This window comes from Pavona decussata, unplaced genomic scaffold (genome assembly GCF_977016875.1).
Source record: "Pavona decussata unplaced genomic scaffold, jaPavDecu1.1 SCAFFOLD_64, whole genome shotgun sequence".
NCBI lineage: Eukaryota > Metazoa > Cnidaria > Anthozoa > Scleractinia > Agariciidae > Pavona > Pavona decussata.
The window spans coordinates 5108805-5128007 of record NW_028145484.1 but is presented as its reverse complement, the minus strand read 5'-3'; the positions used below and the strand labels follow the sequence as shown (position 1 = coordinate 5128007).

Genomic DNA, 19203 nt, shown 5'->3' with positions numbered 1-19203 from the left:
CACATATCGCGTGGTTACAGAGCCTAGCCTTGAAATCCAAAATGGCGGTCGCAGATGTTGTTATAAAGCAAGAAGCCGTAGATGCGGTTGATTTGGAAGAAAGAGTCGTGCATCTTTGTAAAGAGAATCCGAAGGGAATAACAGACCAACTGATATCACAAGATATGCCGAATATTCCGCCACAACAAAGAGTTACAGCTATAAACAGACTTCTTTCAATGGTGGGTATGCAGCTGTGAAAAATCTGAAAAACAGCTGAAAATCTTGAGCTCAGGTGGCAAAGTATTCCAGTGATTGACCGCTCTCAGCCAGAAACTGTATACATCACATGATGTTTGTATTTTAAGTTTGTATTTCAATGAGAAATTTAAAGTGGATCAGTAAGTTGACAAAGTGTTTACTTCCTGTTCTGTAGGGTAGAATTGAACTTTTAAAAAGTGGAACTCAACTTTTGTACAGATATAAAGATGCCCAGGCAGCAACGTAAGTGTCAGCCACATTTAGTATATACTAAACACTGTTGAATCTCTTGTATGTAGCTATTGAGGAAGGTGGGAAGGGGTTGTGGGAACATGGGAGAAAAAGGGATGGGAACTGGCTGGAGGAGAATGGGGTAAAACTGAGAGGGAATGGCATGTGCAGTGAGATGTTCATTCCTCGTCTCCCCACTCTCATTAGCTAGGAGGTTAAGTTAGAGCTATGCACACTAAAGGGGTTGGGAATTTGAATGATTTGCCTTCCAATGTTTTTTGAATCATTATCATTGCCATCCTTGTTTATCATCATCATCATCATCATCATCATCATCATCTTTTGTATTTGAATTTATCATTATCGTCACTATCAATACTGTGGGGCATCACACCAGTTAAATTAATTAGCATGCAGTTGACATCTTGTTTTAACAGGAAGACCAAAGGATTTGATCTACAAGAAAAACTGGTTTATCAAATAATAGAAGAAGCAGGAAACAAAGGTTTGAAAGACTAAAATGTTTGCAGACATGTTCTCCTAAAAATATCAACTTAAAATTGGTGACCATGTCATACTGTGACTTGCAGGGATCTGGATTAGGGACATTCGATTCAAAAGCAATGTACAGATGACACAAGTCAATAAGATTCTGAAGAATTTAGAGAGCAAGAAACTCATCAAAGCTGTCAAATCCGTAGCTGTAAGTAAAATAATGAACTCAATCAAATCTCATAAAATCCAACTCAGGCAAGGCTGTGAGCTAGTTTGAGTAATCTTTAGGCATGACTTGTATTCCAGGTGGCGTACTTGCATTTATAATTAAGTGACAGCAGATGTAAACAAGTTTTTGTGTATTTCAGGAGTTTAAAAGTTAGCCCAGTATTTTTTTTTTTGTTTTGAAGGAGGTGGGAAGATCTACCACTAGTGAGATTCCGTCAAGTTTATATTATTGAAACCCTCTGTTTCTTGCATTGTCCCCATAGGATTGTAATAATTTATCAAAGGTAGTATAAAAAATGTTGATTGCATTTCAAACCTCAGATTTTGGTTGTTTTTAGCACAACTTGTATAAAAGGATTAATATTCCAAACTAACATACAAGTTGTCTTTGCTAATGATCTCTTTAGGCGTCCAGAAAGAAGGTGTACATGTTATTTAAACTGGAGCCTGATATAACAGTAACTGGGGGAGCATGGTACAGCGATCAAGACTTTGAATCAGAGTTTGTAGAGGTACTGAATCAACAGTGCTACAAGTATCTTGAACAAAGGGTAAGATACATTTGCAATGAATTACCTTTCTGGGCAACCATGTTAGCATTAGCAGATGCAAAGGCTTTTTTGGGTATGAAATTAAAACAAATAATGCCCGACTTTCCACTAACACAGACCTATTTTCCCTGAACACCCAACCAAAGGTAAATCCTTTGGCAATAAAGCCAGCCACTGAAACCACAGAAATAAATTTCTTTGTAATTTTTTTAATGACAATACTTTTCCCAACAAGCAAACATTTTTGTCATCCTAGTGGTTTGCCAAAAGTAAAATTCCCTGACTTTTCCTTGGGCCCCAGAAAAAAAAAAAAGGTTTCACCCTAAATAGCTTTTCCCGATTCTTACCCCAAGCCCAGGGGCTCAACTGAGTGAATATTGGATCTGCCAAGGAACTGTCGTTTATTAAAAAGTTAACCATCCATTATCAGTCACCAGAACTTGAGAAGTGTACATCTCGGAAGCATGCACTCATAGGATACCGCCATAACATTGTGTTCTCCATGGTAACTGTTTTCTGATGCTGACCTGAATGTAATTTCCCTTCCTTGCAGGCTGCACAGGCTGACAGGATGAATGTGGATCCTTTGGCCAAAAGGAATGCTTCTTATTCATCGTGTCATGATGTATGCAAGTACATCTCTGAACTGGGAATTAGCAAGGTAAACAGTGGCCTGAGTCCTTTTCAGATGTTCTTTGGTGCTGCGACAAGCTAAGCCACTGAACATCTGCTAGGAGGCTAGGTAAACGGTCAAATTAAATTTTGACGGTTGTTAGACCAAGAATCTGGGGGTAACTTTGTACAAAATTTTTTCATAGGTTCAACTATCAGAGGGTGATATAGAAACAATTTTGAACACTTTGGTCTTTGACGGCAAAGCAGAAATGTCTCTGGTGGCTGACAGCAGTTCAAGCAAATCATCATCAAGTGGACAAAAGAAGCTTTTCAGGGCACTAGTTCCGCTGATGCCAGTCACTGGCCTTATGAGAACACCATGTGGTGTTTGTCCGGTGAGTGCAAGATACATCATTTTATAATCCCCTATAAATGCATACATGCAGAAATTTTTTGTTTTATTTTATTAGCTTTGCCAACAGATAATACGTTACAAAAATTGGTGGGTTGTAAACTTGTATACGTTGTTTTGTGTTTACATGTATGGGTATGGCATGTTTGCATTAAAATAGTCAACTCCCACATTACAGACACCCTGTTATTATGGAAAGAAGATCAAGTCCCAGTGAACAAGAAAAATGAAAATAACTCCCGCTATCATGGACTTAATGTATAACAGACAAAAAAATTGTGGTCTCCAAGTGGGAACTGGCTGTAATTTCAACATAAAAATGCCATTGAGGCATGGATAGTTGGTATGCTGATATGAAGTGTGTGAATAATTCTCTGCAGACTACACCACGATTTCATCATAATGATTGTATGTATTTTGGTATATTGGGTAATTTTGAAAGGATACTTTGTTGTCAAGATGACTGTTACAATAATCATTTGTTCCCAGGTGTCTGACCAGTGTCGTGATGGAGGACCAATATCCCCAAGCAAGTGTATCTACATGAAGGAGTGGCTATCAGAACTCTAGTTATTATTAGTTATAAAAATGACAAGATGAATTTTGATAGTAATATGCAAACTATGAACAATAATAATTTATTTCAGCTAAGCTGTATTAATGCCATTATCTATAAAAGATAATGATGACAGTTTTTTGTAACATGTATTTAAGAATCACAAATAAAGCACTTGTTTGATTAAGTGTTTGGAGTCTTTTTCCATCCTCCAAATTAGCCAATAGCCTCTCTGTTACTGCAGTGTGTTTATACAACTGTAGTAGTGGGGTGTATCAAGAAAGGTGGGGGGGGGGGAGGGGTTAGAAAAGCAAGTTTATTCAGTCAGTGATCGGCGAGATTCTTGTCATAGTCACTACTAAGAAAAGATTTTTGTTCTGCATCTTGCCATCAGGCAAAATTTTGAGTGAGAACGATGTAAAGTAATGATGTCAATCGAAATTAATGTAGGCATACCTTCAACATGATTTCATTTATTGACAGCTTGGCAGCTCAGTAAATTAGTGAAATAAACTGTTCAAAAATTTTTACAAATGAGTTCTTTGTAGAAATACAAATTGGAGGAATGATAGCATGGATTACACTTTCATCCACATACATACCATGAAAATAGTTATTTTTAAAATACAAACAATAATATTATACTAACACTTCATATAGTCAATCCAGTTAGATTTAATCTGATGATGCTTCCAACTTAAAAATAATTATTGTCAAGGAGCCATCAAATTTAAGATAGAGAATAGAAGGTAGAAAATGAAAAAAGTTACTGTTTGTGTCTCCTTTTTCACCTTGACCCTAAATCACTTGGTAATTTTAAAACTCTGAATCTTGAGTGTTTGCACTTGTAATTCAAGATTCCAACCCAAGCAATCATTGTTAGAGATTTCGGATTATGTTTATGTCAAATGGCAAAAATGACCATGTGAACATGTTTACCATGTATTTGTCGCTCACCATTTTCAGTTTCTTGGTAAAATTGAGTAGTTTTGCGTTAGCATCAAGGGTTGGAATTTTTTTGCACTATTCTCATCTGTGTACTAATTTTTTCAAGAAAACATAAACGTGAATCTCACATTTGCCGTAAATGTGATTCTAAATATCTACATTGTTCCACAGATGAACAGGACTTGTTAAAGGAGTTATTCATTACCAAGCCCAACAAAAATTATAGACAAAACTACAAAGACAAATTAAGCTGTTGGTGTCTATATCCGTTCATTCACTGACGGGAAATCCAAAAGTACTCATCATGACCAAAGTTTACACTAGGTACTGAAAACTATATGCTTATTTCAATGCTGAAGTATAAACAAAAATGGATGTTTGAAGTCACTAGCATTCAAGACAGCAACATTCAGGTTATTGAACAAGAGAACTGGAATACAAACTCTGGCCGGCAGAAGTACAAAGAAAAATTCCACCCATTTCTGAAGTTTTAATACAAAATGTAACAATAAATATTACAATGTTGTTCTTGTTCAAATGAAGGCTTGTTGGCTGGAGAGACTGTCCATAAATGGTTTAACAAGCTCGGTAGTGGCAAAGTTGAAAATCAGTCCAAATGTGATTGATATGGGCAAGGCAGGCAAAGCTTTCTTGTAGATGGCTAACAGAAGGAGGGTCAGGCACAGGCCCTGGAAACAAAAACAGAACCATGAGTGACAAGCTTAGTAGGATCTTCCGTTGGTATGGGACGAAAGTTTTTTTAAGGCTAAATTACAGCTACATTGTACTGATTTATCAATTCACACATGTTTTGTCAGCAATTTCTTTTTATTTTGGTGTAGCATGGGGTACAAGTTGTCATGATTAAAAACATCTGTAGCACTGCTACAGCTCTGTAAAAATTTGGCCAATTTTTCTCCACAACTTCTGTAATTTTCAGTTTCTGGTTTAAAAGGTGCATAGGGAACTTGTTCTGTTTATTTACCGGTACCTATTTTTTAATTTATTTTTTGCTCTTGGCTCACACCCCAAGCCACAAAGGGTTATCGAAATAGCTGTATATGGATAAAACAGTCAAATGCAGTATGAACATTCATGAAGAACAATGCTGCCTGCACTTTTCAGTTTATTATTTTTATCATCACATGTATGAATATAATGAACGATACTTACAATAAGAATGGCAACAAAGCAGGCAATGGTAGTGTTCCAGTCCTTGTATGAGGAAGCTTTACCAACAAGAACACTGTAAAATATGAAGTCTCCAAGACCTAACTTCACTCCCTCTGTTGATACAAACCATAGTAAATATGTTATGATGAGATGCTCTATTTTTCAATATCACAGAAAAACACCAAATCAAATAAACTTGCAACTAAAAGTTAGATTTACTGTCAAAGTGTTACAAGGGATTTAGTGATCGCTCTTCGGCTGTACTGTTTCATAAGGGAATAACAAGAAGGGGTGCACTTTTTTTAAAAAAATCAATAAAAAATTAAACTAATCCTTTAAAATTTTATCTAGTTAGTAGAAGATGCCTCTTGAATGCCCAATTTCCGCTTATTGAAAAAGCATGACATAACCGCAAAAGAACCCGAGTACAAAACATGTCTTGGTTGTAACAACCTAACTGTGTAACTTGTTCACTAATAGCTTAGGTGGGTGAGAAAAGATCAACTGTGAACCGACATTGGCTGTCTGAAACACTTTCAAAACCTGAGTCTGACTGGATTATATTTCAACTCAAATTGAATTAGAAATACCTAACATAGAGTGCTAATGACAAGAAGACATAAATTATGCACGCTGTATGTGTATTTTAAATTTAAGCGAGTATTTACGTGCAATTTCAGCATGAAGCACTTCTTCTCCATAGACCAGAGAACTTTACCCCAGCAGAATTTTGTTATCAATAAATATAACCTGTCACAAGGTTGTTCTTCAGAATATCATTATAGCAACATTGATCAATCCTGTTACAGGCCAAGATATGTGCAACTGCAACACATGAGGGCAGTGGCCAGGACTTGATCACCAACCTTCCCATCACAACCTGCTAATGCTTTGAACAAGAGTAACAGCTTCCTTACTTTCTTCTTCTTCACCATCCCCTTGAGGTCCATTTTCTGCCATACGTTCATCGTCATGATTACCCAATGCCCTTATAGCATTTTCTGCTGCCTCACTGGATGGGCCAACACCTTCAGCTGACGCAGTGAGGTCATCCTCATTCTCTGAATGTGTATTGACTCGACCACCGAACACAGGAGCTGCTCTCGCACCATCAGAATTATCTCTATCAGCCATGCCGATGGACCACATCATTGTGGCTAAAAACATCAAGCACAGCGGTACGTTAATTTCCACTAGTAAGTTAAACATTGTTCAAAAATGCTACTTTGAAATTGTCATTTTGGCAATACTGCTTTCACCAGGCACAAATTGATTCCCACTCAAAAAAGTTCCTCTGTTGACAATTTAAAAGTAATTTCAAAATCATCATCATCATCATTGTTATTGTCAACTCAATAGCACTTGTGCTGTCAGAACACTATTAGCAAGTTTACGCAACAGGACGGCTGATGTGGTGGGACGGCAAATTGTCCATGTGTGACCAATGTGATGGCCAAGTATTTACGACTCTAGATTGTAACATTCCTATCGCTTACAAGTGGTCTTCGCATTGTAACAGATGAGAGAACAGCAGTTTTCGTCGCAAATTGCCTAAAAATGTGAAGGTACCAAGATGTCACATTGGTCACACAATGATAATTCACAGTCCCCTTCCGTCAGCCGTCCTGTTGCGTAAGCTCACTATTAGCACTATTAGACAGAGAAATAAAGAGCTTGAAAGCTTACTCACATGAGTAAATTAACGATGGAAATAGTGGTTCATCTCTCTCCTGGGCAGTTTGTACCAGTATCTTCAAGGGTCCTTTTGGGCAAAGAACAGCACACAAATCTACAACAAACACAACAATTATCAGTCAAAAGATCAAACCACGTTATGTTTCATGAGGTGAAGACCTATTCAGACATTAGGCTGGTAACAATTATTGATATACTTGTATGTAACTCTTACACTCACCATAAAGTGAAATTGCTGCTAATATTGCCCATGTCGTCCAATCTGGTAAGAACTTGATAAACACCAAAGCCTGTAAAGTGAAAAAGGTCAACTTGATGAAAGGTTTATACTCCTGAAGGTGCAGGAAAAAAGGATTACTTTAGGGAGACAGTGTTTGATTAAGAATTTAAACACCCTGTTGTAACAGCGAGGGAACGCGCCTGTGAGAGATTCCAAATATAGTGTTTGAGAACTCATTCAAACATGATTTTATGATCACAGAGGGTCAAATTTCAGGAAAAATTCACTTGTAAGAGTGGACACAAAGGAGTTTCGGCTGTAAAGAAAGTTCACCACATGAAATACACCCATGAGGAGTGTTTACACCCAGTAAAGCACAGCCTGCACAGTCATCGTGAATCGATACTTACCATCAAAGCACTAACTAAAATAAGATATGCTTGCTGTAGTCTGAGGGGTCCTTTCCAGTGTATACAAATCATCCCTACTACTCCAAAATTCCAAATGATCAGTGATAATGTAAAGTAATCCATGGGCACATTGTAAACTTTCAGGACCTCTCTGCGAAGAAAATGCACATAGATCGATTCAATCATATTACTTCAAGAAGTGGATCAGTGAGAATGATTCTAAAATGCGTAAACATTGGATTAAGGTCTTGCGGTATTCCCTTTTTATTGTATTGTGCATCCTCATGGTGTACAGGTACAGTATTATAAGTGCATTGATTAGCTGTCACACATTCAGAATGTTACAGTTTCCATCCAGACCACTTTAAAAACATGGAGCTTAATGGCAATTTAACAACCATCCCATGAACATTAATTAACAGAACCGGTGCTTCAGTTTGGTGAAAAAAAACAGGGGGGTGTGGGAGGGGGGAAGGTGCCTCAAGAGCTAGAAGAATGGTTTTTGGTTTGTCCAGGACCACCTTCGAAGTTGAAATGGTATGTTTTGATCCTTTGTGGTACTCAGCAGATAGGCAAGACTAATGTTTTTTTTTTAATCTATATATATGATTATACCATCAAACACTTACTGGAAGTAGATGTATCCAAAGAAGAAGAGAAGCATGAGTGAAGATAACACCAGCCACCCAGATATAATCTATAACAAAATGAAAAAAATTACAACAAATACAGTATTAGAAGAGTATCAGCATGCTGGAGCCAGAATCTGTTGAATTCAAAATTATTCAAAACAACTCCACATGGAGACATGTAAGGGAACAGACACAAATGGCATGAAACTCAATGACAGATGGCATGTAACTGCTAAGCCATGCAGCCAAAGTCAACACAGTCAAAATCAATATAATTTTAATCAATATCTCACATAGGCATAAGTATCAAAATTAATGTATTTCCTTATGTGAAGATATCTGATGTAATATAAAGTAGCACTGCCTGCAGTACACAAATAAAATTGACCTGATCATGATCCATTTTTCCTGTAAGTTCAATACTTTTAATGTAATATTAGTACAGTATTGGCCAGCCTGTGATGTACTGCACACAATATCAGGTTTCCACCGGTTATATGAGATTAAAATACAGTGTTTGTATTAAAATGGCCATGAGCATGATGGACGCACCACTTAGGAGAGGCATCATCTACCTATGGGACAGAAAAACCTACGCAGGCTCATTAATCCTCTAACCCCTAATATCAAATAAAAAATTCTCCTATCTTGTCCCCATACTTTTCTTATAAAAGTACTGTGGAGAAGTTATTAAAACATCAAGAAAATTCACCTTGTGTTATCATGTCCTTAATTCTCATGACCTCAGTGGTTGAATAAGCATTGGTATTACAAGGAGAAATTTGATGCTGATCACTTTTAGAGCTTAAAGGGTCAATAAACTCAAACAGCTGTTTTGACTGTGCACCTTTAAAATTAGCCTCAAGTATTTGTCTTCCATTGAAGTTTCAGTCAACGATAAGATCTCTTTCAGATGGGCATGCAATTTGCCAGTGACCAGCTCTTAGCGACATAACTGTATAGGAAGTAGCCATTATTAACGGAGGCTCAACACCTACAGTTTCTACCCTCAGTTACTGATGTATAAGAGCAATACTCACACAATAGCATCTAAACTTGTACAGCAATACTAAGACAACCGTCAACACCAAGACAACACCAATCACTATAAAGGCATTTGCTATAGCTTCTCCGGCCTTTTGCGCCTTACTGATATTGCCTTCTTCATGAAATGGAGTGTAAACACTAAATAAAAGGGAAGAAGAAAGAAGAACACACTTAGGAATTGCATTTTGTATTCCTCTTTTTCTCAAGTTTTTGTATCAATGTTTGAAATGTTGAGAGATAAATATAGGTGAAAATCCAAAATATCACAGTTTCTTTTCCACAGTATTATGCTAACAAACCAAAATATTCACATTCTTTTACAGTAAACTGAGAACTTTTTACCATACACTAATTTTTGTGTAGCAATCTGTAGGGAAATGAAAGACGTGCCCTATATGACTTAAGGAAAATTCTTCCCAGTAATTTTCACACTAAGATACAGCATCATTGTCCGCAATATTATCGTTAGCGCACAAATCTCCTTCAATTACTGTACATATTGATTTATAATGTAATTTATTTTTCTCCAATATATAATTAAGTAATTCAACGTCTTGTGTAAACTCATGGCATGGAGAGATCAACTAGTATTAAGAAGGGTGATCATATCCTTAATTCTCATGACCTCAGGGGTTGAATTAGCATTGATATTACAGAGAGCAATTTGATGCTGATCACTTCTAGGGCTTAAAGGGTTATTATAAATGCTCACATAAAATTTGGGACACAAAATTTTATCAAAAACAATAATTTTGATACCAAATTACTGTGTGGATTACAAGAGGATACAGGAAATTGGAGCTTAGGATTAAACAACAAAACACAATCACATAAAGTTTGAAACGCAGGTTACATCCTCATTGGTTACTTGCAGTATCTGGTTGTTACAATAGTTAACTTACAGGTATGTTCCCTCCTTGCGAGTGTAATACGTAACTGATGCTATGGTTGCCACAACAACCAACATACATGTTGAAACAGGAACAATCAACATCATAACACTCTTGGCTCCATATTTCAGCATCTCTTCCTCATCCATTTCACTGTCATGTGGTGAAACATCTCTCACCCTTGGCTGTCCAGGATTTCTCTCACGCCCTCTGGCTATCCTTGTATTATCTTCTCCATCAAATTCTTCCCGTCTGTCATCCTGTTGGAACATAAAAGCATTAAAGATGTGTCAGTCTCTAATGACTCCATCAAAGAGATGGGATGGTGCAGAGGTGAGGGCACTTGTTTCCCACCAATGTGGCCTGGGGTTTGATTCCTGGTTGGTTCTCGTCCCTGCTCCGAGGGTTTTTCTCCTGGAACTCTGGTTTTCCTCTCTCCACAAAAACCAACATTCCCATGAGAGGTGTCTGTTATGTGGGAGTTGGTTGTATTTGCTACTAGTTTACAACCAGATCAAGAAAAAAATTATCTGGTAGATGACATTACTGTGATCATGTCTGCATCAGTATCTTGATGTATTCCTTGTTACATTTTGGGGGATTTTTCCATTTTCGAGCTCGTGTTATTAAGTGAAGCATAAGATTTATTTTTCCCACTCTGTAAGACATTAAATATCTAAAAAATGTTTTTAAAATTAAGCTTACTTTTAGAAGTAGTGAGTAATCGTGACTCTCATTCACTGATACCAATATTAAACGAGTCCATCAATCACGCAGATTTCTCATCATAAAATCGACAACAAAAACTATATTTATCCAAGAGTGTAAACTTAAACCATTAAATAAATAACGTGTATGTTGTTTTTAAGTTATGGAAAGCCTTAGGCTAAAGAGAAGAGGGAAACTGAATTAAGGCAACGCCTGAAGACAACAAAATCAAATTAACGGGTTTGAATGTCCGAGCTTATATACAAATGCTTAAAATTAAGTGCCTCCTAAACGACGAATGGTCAAAAAGAGATAATCCCGCTACCGTAAAGCTAATTTCGTGTCCTCTGGAGTCTTACCGTGTAGGCACCGTCGTAGTTTTCCTCTCGTCTGCGATGACGGCGGTCACGAGAGGGGCCATCCTCATCGTAACTTTGAGCCGGTGATTCGTCCGACATCAGTTTTGTTCTTTCATCAGCGTCGTCCTCGTTCATGTATCTTTAATGCCACACATGGACACTGCTTCTTTATCCACAAAACGTTGCACCAAACAAGTGAAAACTTTTATTTTCTGCACGAGGTTAGGAATTCAATGTGAAAACCATCATGGCGGAAAAACATACAGTGACGTCATATCCCTCCTATCCGTCCCAGCCTCGTTCCCAGGGTTCAGTTCGCTGAGAGCGAAATATACCGGAAGTAAAAAACCCAATGTAAAATTTGAGCGAACCGGAACTATATAAAAAGTTATCTGGACATTTACTCTTTTTGAGGCAAGTTTTCGAACATATCTAGCACAATCTCGTGTAAATCCAGTTTTTATACACCTATCATTGGAAGGGGAGACCAGGCAAGAGGCGAGGCATAACTTTAATAGCTGGGAGTTTTTGTTCAAAAAGGCCAGTGGGGAACAGGCCAGGCATTTGTGGATAGTCAAGAGTCACAAAACGGAAAATTTTTTTGCAAGTCCACTAAAACGGCCAAGAGTCCCTATTCCAGGAAGATAGTTACTGGCTTTTGCGGGTCGAACAAAAGCCAGGAAAGGCATACGCACTGACAGGATATTTTAACACTGGACGGCTTGCAGTCCCCGCACCTCCCCTCCCCTTTAAACCCCAATTATGCCATACACATTCTCTTCATAGACTGTTCACAGTCCCCTTTATTTCAGTGGGATTTTCGAGAACGCTTCGATCAAACTCTCGTTATCTTGGTTTAATGGCAAAGGCAACCTGGGGAGTGTGTCTAAACTACCGAGGGGAGAGAGTGGGGACGTGGCAGGAAAATAGAAAAAATTATTTTTCTCGCTCCTCCTCCCCCACTCAATGTACCCTGACTAGAGCCCCCCTCAGTAGTTTAGGCACTCTCCCCAGGTTGCACTCGTCTTTACAAACTAAGATGGCAGGAGTGAACAATCTATTCTCCTCAAGACATTTAATTGTATTTTGGTGATCATTTCCTTCATTCTCATAACCTTTATGTTCAATCAAGTATTGTAAGGAGAAATTTGACGTTGATCAGACGCTTGACTGCTTGTAATCAAATGTTTCTCTCAACATCTGTTAAGTAGTACCTGATTGCATGAGCATGACCACAAAAGAAACCTGCAAGCAAAAAGGAATTGGGGAAAGATGAGGGTCAGTAGTTGTGAGTGGACCAATCAGCTACTCAATCCGTTGCTGGGTTGACAGAGGGGTAGTCTCCTTCGAAGCTGTCGTTTGGGCTCATCACACAATGCCCTCCCTCCCCCAAATGACGACCACAAGGGAGACTAACAGAGGGGTTGGGAATCTCAAGAGTTAAGGCTTCTTTTCTCATCTTGATTGAGCTCATTCATATCACCTGTTCTTCGTGATCACACTCACATATACGGATATGTTACAAAGAATAAAGGAAGACTGCAAGTTAAACTCCATTTCTACCAATGAGACAAAAGGGTAAACAAGGAGGTTTCCTTGAAAGTAGACATTTTTATTTATTTTTGAATTTAATTCACTTCTTCTACTTACAACATTCTTTAACAATTTTCAAACAAATCACAAGTTGTATTTATTTAGCGCTCGCTAAAAGTAGTAAACCATAAGGCAACTGATACACTCATCAACAATTAATGGTACTGACAATGGTGAGTGATAATAATATTACATAACTAAATTATTTGTTAGTTAGAGTCGTATTGGTTTGAGTTCATCATTGTAGCACTAACAGAACGTATTCTGCTATCACGGAAATTGGGTGTGGCACTTGGTTTATTAGTTTTAGCCAGTTTGTTCCAAAATGAAATGCATATCAAAGAATGTAAAACCGCAGGCACAAAGTAAAACATTTATCTCAAACAGTAAAACTTATTCCTAAAACCTCCTCAGTCATTGCTAAGTCCTTTTAGAGTTAACACGCAAAACAGCCCAAAACTGACCAAAGGATACTTAAGGAGGGTGGTACTTCAAATAGTAAGTTAAAACAGCTTTTACTTTCTGTACAGTGACTTTAATTATAGAACTTAAGGATAGGATACTTTAAATCTCTCTGTAATTTTTGCATGTCTTTGCTTCAGCAAATCCCTTTTAATTAAAAATTATTGTTATTATTATTATTATTATTATTATTGTGTTATTATTGTTGTAATTATTATTATTGTTATTATTATTGTTGCAATTATTATTATTATTATTGTTATTAAAATTATTATTATTATTATTATTACTATTATTATTATTATTATTATTATTATTATTATTATTATTATTATTATTATTATTATTATTATTATTATTATCTGCAGTTACTACTAAGATTCTAGACAGATGGAATTGTCCCTGCAGGTCTTGAGTTTCTTGTTTCCTGTAGTTAGGCTTTGATTGCATCAGTGAACAACAGCTTCACTTTACCGATCAAATTCTTTAGCCGGACACCAAAACCACATGTCCATAATTTTTTCAATAATTGTTTTCTCTTATCATTTTCGTGGCCTGTATAGCTGGTTTCATTGTTTGGGCAAAGGTGAAACTTGTCCGAGCAGTTAATCCACAATTCTGCCAGCTATACAGGCTCATCTCATTTGAGGATGGTGTCCAAAAAAATTTCACATACACGTTGTGTTTTTTTTTTAATTTTATCCTTGGTTCAATTTTTATTTCCTTTGTTTAATTGACTATGGTGATGTATGATAAAAAGTGTAAAAACAGTGAAAAATGTCAAATGAACCAGAGATAAAATTGAACTAAAACATATACAACAGGAACTTACAGAAAATCATAACATGGGTCTAAGTTTGACATTCTGACGGGGTAACTGTTCATGTTTAACCCCAAATCAGGGTCTCTCTGGAAATTTTATTCCCCACACTTTATTTCAAAATAAATAACAAAAACAACAACATGCAAATGCCCTGATCTGGGTTCCCTCAAATACTCGTACCTGGTTTCTGAGGGCCGTCAGAAGTGGGTTTATTTTGTTTTGGGGTGTTATCCACTGGGTTTTGAGCATAAAGAATTACTGCATATGATACAATAACTATGGCAATGAAAGTAAAGATATCAACTGGAATTCCAAAAATAATCCAGCATAAAACAGCTGTGAACATGATCTCTAGAGCAGATGCAAAAGTCTTAAGAATAGAGTTCAGCTGCCTCAAGAACAATGCTGTAGTTATTCCTATGGCTGCACTATTGAATAAGATGGCTAACACTTTAACCTTGGAGATTGATGCGACGCTTTCTGCGGTAAAGGCAGCTGATAACGTGCCATTGTACCAGAGGACGGCAAAATTGCAAACAATGGAGTCTAAATACATGAAAACATTCTGAACCATAAACGGTACGTCACCTCCTTTACCCTTAAGAAGATACTCGTTGTAAACACCAGCAAAACAAGAACAGAAAACTTGAACAAGAATCAGCGCTAAATGCACATCAAAACGTAGTGAAAAAGTACTGCTGCCAGCTTTGGTAAGATTCTCAAATTTCATTTGCTTTACAATGCAGCCAAAGGTGAGCAACAGCAGCGAAAACCATTGTCTTCCACTCAACTGCTTACTGAAAAGTACCTGCAACAAAGGAAATAAGAGTGGTCTGGATCAGAATGTAATTTCTTCTATCTGGTATCGACACATTTTCAACTACACATGAAATGAGAGTACAGAAATGATCCATTGAGGCATCCGCTTATTGTGCTTGCCCTAGAATAGCATTACAGTCAATTCATCTCACGCGTGACCAGTATTCCGAGAATGAAATGAAAACTTGAATTCTTAATTGTAATGTCGGAGAATTTGAATAGAATGTTAAACATGTAAATTTTTCTGGAAATCTTTCCGAAAAAGACGCATTAACTGAAAAAAAAAAAAAAGATTCAAAATACTTGGGAAACAATAAGTTACTCTTGAAATACTTAATGCTGTAATGCAAAGAAAAATTCCTAGCTTTATACCATCGATAAACTAGGCAAATTTCTACGGGAACTCTGAAATCTTGTTGGCGATGTTCAAAACTGACATGTAAATTTCAAAATTCTGTTCAAATTTCAAAACTACCAGTCACATGTGAGTTGGATTGACTGTAATTAATTAATACAGTTAAACCTGGCTTTACAGGCACCTTGTTATGGTGGACAATTTACTTTGTGTGTACATTTTCCTTATTAACATGCCTAAAACAGACACCAAAACTCTAACAGTGAAACTAATAAATGAAAACTGTGAACACTAGAAATGTTTCTGGAATGTTTAATTGTGTTGGGAAAGCAAACCAATCAGATACTGCATGAAAAAACCACAAGTGTAACAGTAATATTATCTTTGTGGTTTTTTCTTGTGGTCTGATTTTGACTTTGATTGGTCACAAAACAACAAACCTTCCAGAAATTTTTTTTTAGTTTGTCCCATGAACCCAGTTTAAAAGCCTTAGCTCCCATGAGTCTCCTGTAGCTCAGTGGTAGAGCATCTAAACTAGTAATCGGAAGGTTTTAGGTTCAACTCCTGATAGGAGCACTTGGATTTTTTTCAGAGTATGCCTGTGTCATTTACTGCATGATACATCATTCCTAATTTTTTTAGTGTTCGCAATTTTCTTAGTTCTGCTGTAATACAGACACTTTTTCTGGTCCCAGTGGTGTCCACAATAAATATGTTTTTTTTAGTCATGTAAATGTAATTGAACCTTAACATGACATTTTCTCTCTAACAAATGTTTTGAAATCGAATTTTCCCACAATTATTAAATTTTCTTACCGCAAACTTGACTGATTATGTTAAAAAAGAAAGCTGTTATAAATGTAATGAGAATATTTCACAAAATTCCTCAAATCTGCCATAAAAGACAGTATTACAAATATTGCTCTTTTACCCCCAACAGTGGTACAAATCACAATAAAAAATAATTTGAATACTTCCTCCACTAGGCTGGTATTATCATAATTACAAAATCAATATATGTATTTAATCATACAAGCTAAATACATCAAACTACACGAAAGGCAATCTTAGGTAAACAGTGTTGTTTTATTTACTTAGATTTTACTGCTGTTAAAACACAGTGTTTCCAGTAAAAATTTCATGGTGATTTGCATATTTTGCATCTATTGAGAAATATCTGACTATAATTCTATAATAAAATTTTCTTGACCTACCTAAGAGATATAGTTAGATAACCTTAATAATCATATTTTTACACAGTCTAACAAAAAAACTTTTAAATTAAAAGCTTTGCAATTTGTGGATTTGTGCGTAACTAACCCACACTGTAAATTAAAGTAAAATTTACAATTCATCAGCCTTCTTTACCAAATGAAAAGATTTTTGTATAATAATTGAAGAATAAAAATGGTAAAAGCCTGGCACCAATTGTTCAAAGGCCGGATAACTTTATCCAGTGGATAAGTCACTATCCGACAGTTTCAATCTGTGCAAAGATTTCAGTATTTCCTCTTGTACAAGCGAATATGAACACTCTAACCACAGCTTAGTTTGGGAGTGTACGAAAACCTTGGACAACATTTAACGTGAAGTATTTTTTAGACCCTGAAAAGCGCCTTATCCACCGGATAAAGTTATCCGGCCTTTGAACAACTGGGGCCTGGATTGTAATATAACCCTTTAAACTAGTGAAGGTGATTCTAATGTTTGAGCCTATGGGTGAAATCCTTTCAGCGTAACCATGTCTTCAACAGTAGTTTTAAAGTATGCATTAACCAGTTGGATGTTCTTAACATTGAAGGGTTATAGTGACAACAGGGAAAAAGACAGTTATTTAACACTAATAGTTAAAATACCAGCTCAATGAGAAAAAAAAACCACATTTGTTTTAAGAGATTATAAACCAAGGTTGTAAAGTGATAGGCACAGCAATTACTATGCATGAAAAGAATGTTGTCCCAAATATTCAAATTAAAATTATGAACACCTGATCACAATGATTGTCATTTTTAACCTTACACAAAGAGGGACTGTCATCTTATTTTCACAGTAAGTCTGTTCTTAGCATTTAAAGATAATCAACATATTACCTTTATATATCTCAAAATTAATTTCTTTGAGTTCGTCTTGGTCCAAACCAGTTTGCAATATACAAAGAATCACTAAGATTCTCAGTGACTTGAGTCCTTACAATCGAACCATAAATAATTTGTAATGGTTCTAACTATGTGTGTGCCCACCCAATCACTAAATTATATGAAGGCCACGTACCAAGCAGTTCTTTCCAATAACATTTATTCCCTGTAGTGGTGTTTATTACATTGCACAGTATCTTATGAAGGAGCATGTAACTACTAAATGAAAAATCTCAAGCTGTAAATTATAACTTTTTGTGGTACAGTTGGTTCTTAATGTTCTGGAAAAAACAGGATAATTTTCCAAAATTTGGGAAGGGATACTAGAGAGGGTTCAACTGTATTTAATTTTCAATGGCACCCCACCTTATAATTACTATCCCATTAACACAACCACTCTATTTCTAATTATCCTCTTCCTTTCAACCTCAACAATGATCCTTGCAGACGTTTTATTTTTTTATTCCATATCTCAAGAAACCAGTTAATACAACCACCAAGTTAATTTGTACGTCCTGAAGGTGGTTGTATTGATGTGTAGTTCTAGACAATGTCTGTACCTCCCCAAAAGAAAAACATAATGGCAAAAAAAGTATGAAGACCAAATAAAATTTCCTGAGGGGTAGGAGGGGGTGGGCCACATATATTTTCCGCAACAACACATTATAAGGCTTAACTATATCAAATAACATATGCACATCTGCAGATCTCCTTACCTGAAAGATGATTCCAGTTACAACGACCCTGAACTGTAGCAGAAGGTAGTAGGTAGTTGGATCATAGTTTGCAAGATTCACAAATGCCAAGTTGTTGTAAAGGCAATACATGAATGCCGGGACAATGTAGAGCAACAAAACTAGAGTGAAAAAATACAGGAAATATATTTAGTGCAAGGCTAACCTGCTCACACAATATTAACAAATACACTAAGTACTTTTTTATAAAGTCGTCTGGGTACTTAAATTATTTAAGCTTAAGCCTTTCGCCTACCTTTAGTATTGGAGCTGACTTGCTCGATGAATTCACCCACTGTAACCCTAAACCCACACAAAATTGACAACAAATTACTTTTAGAGCATGTTTATTAAAATATTGAAAACAGTGACATAAACAGCTTTCCAAATGAACAACTTAAAAACTGTTATCTTAAAGTAAGCTCACTTTCTAAGCTGAAGTCCAACCGCGACAAGAAGTTTGACAAATTCCGATAAAAGCACAACCGTTGTCGTGTTGTAGGAGTAATGATTGTCCTTGTCCTTTGTGGCCGTTACAAGGATACCTGAAGAAAAAGTGTGGCCAGTACAAGAGTCTTGGAAATCTAATATGTAGACGCGCTTGTCAAGACGAAACTGATAAGTTACGTTAAGGCAATATAAATTTACACGTTCATACCTTGGTTTATGAATAATGCCATGTATCCTATGAAAATTAAAAAGTGTGTTGCAGTAGGAAACAGGTTTTTAAGATCAGAAAGAGCGCCAGTTCTTCCATAGGACGGCATTGTTTCTGCTTGAGTAGACGTGGAAGCCATTCGTACGGGGTGGTTGGTCGGTGAAGGTATAAGTAGTGTAACGCGAGGGGCATGGGGAGAATTCCGCTCACTTTG

At 36.6% G+C, this 19203-nt stretch overlaps 3 protein-coding genes across 3 annotated transcripts; 1 reads left to right on the top strand and 2 right to left on the bottom strand.

The window, feature by feature from the left end:
* The first annotated feature begins 4 nt into the window (after positions 1-4).
* On the top strand, positions 5-3515 carry LOC146478679 (DNA-directed RNA polymerase III subunit RPC6-like). Its single transcript, XM_085112275.1, has 8 exons — positions 5-221; positions 416-483; positions 909-976; positions 1062-1174; positions 1602-1745; positions 2299-2406; positions 2564-2755; positions 3262-3515. Exons 1-8 carry the CDS (start codon positions 42-44, stop codon positions 3340-3342), a joined length of 954 nt encoding a protein of 317 aa, XP_084968401.1. The 5' UTR covers positions 5-41; the 3' UTR covers positions 3343-3515.
* A 270-nt stretch (positions 3516-3785) lies between these two features.
* LOC146478678 (presenilin-2-like) lies at positions 3786-11688 on the bottom strand. Its single transcript, XM_085112270.1, has 10 exons — positions 11411-11688; positions 10356-10603; positions 9447-9591; positions 8404-8471; positions 7775-7925; positions 7365-7434; positions 7140-7238; positions 6367-6606; positions 5450-5562; positions 3786-4965 (listed from the first exon to the last, which is right to left on the bottom strand). The coding sequence occupies exons 1-10, from the start codon at positions 11543-11545 to the stop codon at positions 4810-4812; spliced, it is 1425 nt and encodes a 474-aa protein (XP_084968396.1). The 5' UTR covers positions 11546-11688; the 3' UTR covers positions 3786-4809.
* A 1313-nt stretch (positions 11689-13001) lies between these two features.
* On the bottom strand, positions 13002-19198 carry LOC146478677 (UDP-galactose transporter senju-like). The gene is made up of 5 exons (XM_085112288.1): positions 18990-19198; positions 18759-18876; positions 18588-18634; positions 18314-18453; positions 13002-15096 (listed from the first exon to the last, which is right to left on the bottom strand). The coding sequence occupies exons 1-5, from the start codon at positions 19126-19128 to the stop codon at positions 14455-14457; spliced, it is 1086 nt and encodes a 361-aa protein (XP_084968414.1). The 5' UTR covers positions 19129-19198; the 3' UTR covers positions 13002-14454.
* Between the last annotated feature and the right edge of the window lie 5 nt (positions 19199-19203).

Bases quoted from the DNA above. Each gene is read 5' to 3' on its own strand.
- LOC146478678 (XM_085112270.1), bottom strand. From the start codon at position 11,545: ATGAACGAGGACGACGCTGATGAAAGAACAAAACTGATGTCGGACGAA. The intron at 7,926-8,403 runs GTAAGTGTTTGA...TTTTCTTCGCAG, and splicing joins TTTGGATACATCTACTTCCA to AGAGGTCCTGAAAGTTTACA. The intron at 7,239-7,364 runs GTGAGTGTAAGA...TGTTTGTTGTAG, and splicing joins AGCAGCAATTTCACTTTATG to ATTTGTGTGCTGTTCTTTGC.
- LOC146478679 (XM_085112275.1), top strand. From the start codon at position 42: ATGGCGGTCGCAGATGTTGTTATAAAGCAAGAAGCCGTAGATGCGGTT. The intron at 1,746-2,298 runs GTAAGATACATT...CCTTCCTTGCAG, and splicing joins ACAAGTATCTTGAACAAAGG to GCTGCACAGGCTGACAGGAT. The intron at 2,756-3,261 runs GTGAGTGCAAGA...ATTTGTTCCCAG, and splicing joins CACCATGTGGTGTTTGTCCG to GTGTCTGACCAGTGTCGTGA.
- LOC146478677 (XM_085112288.1), bottom strand. From the start codon at position 19,128: ATGGCTTCCACGTCTACTCAAGCAGAAACAATGCCGTCCTATGGAAGA. The intron at 18,877-18,989 runs GTATGAACGTGT...CTTTTTCTTCAG, and splicing joins GGCATTATTCATAAACCAAG to GTATCCTTGTAACGGCCACA. The intron at 18,635-18,758 runs GTGAGCTTACTT...GTGTGGGTTTAG, and splicing joins GTTGGACTTCAGCTTAGAAA to GGTTACAGTGGGTGAATTCA.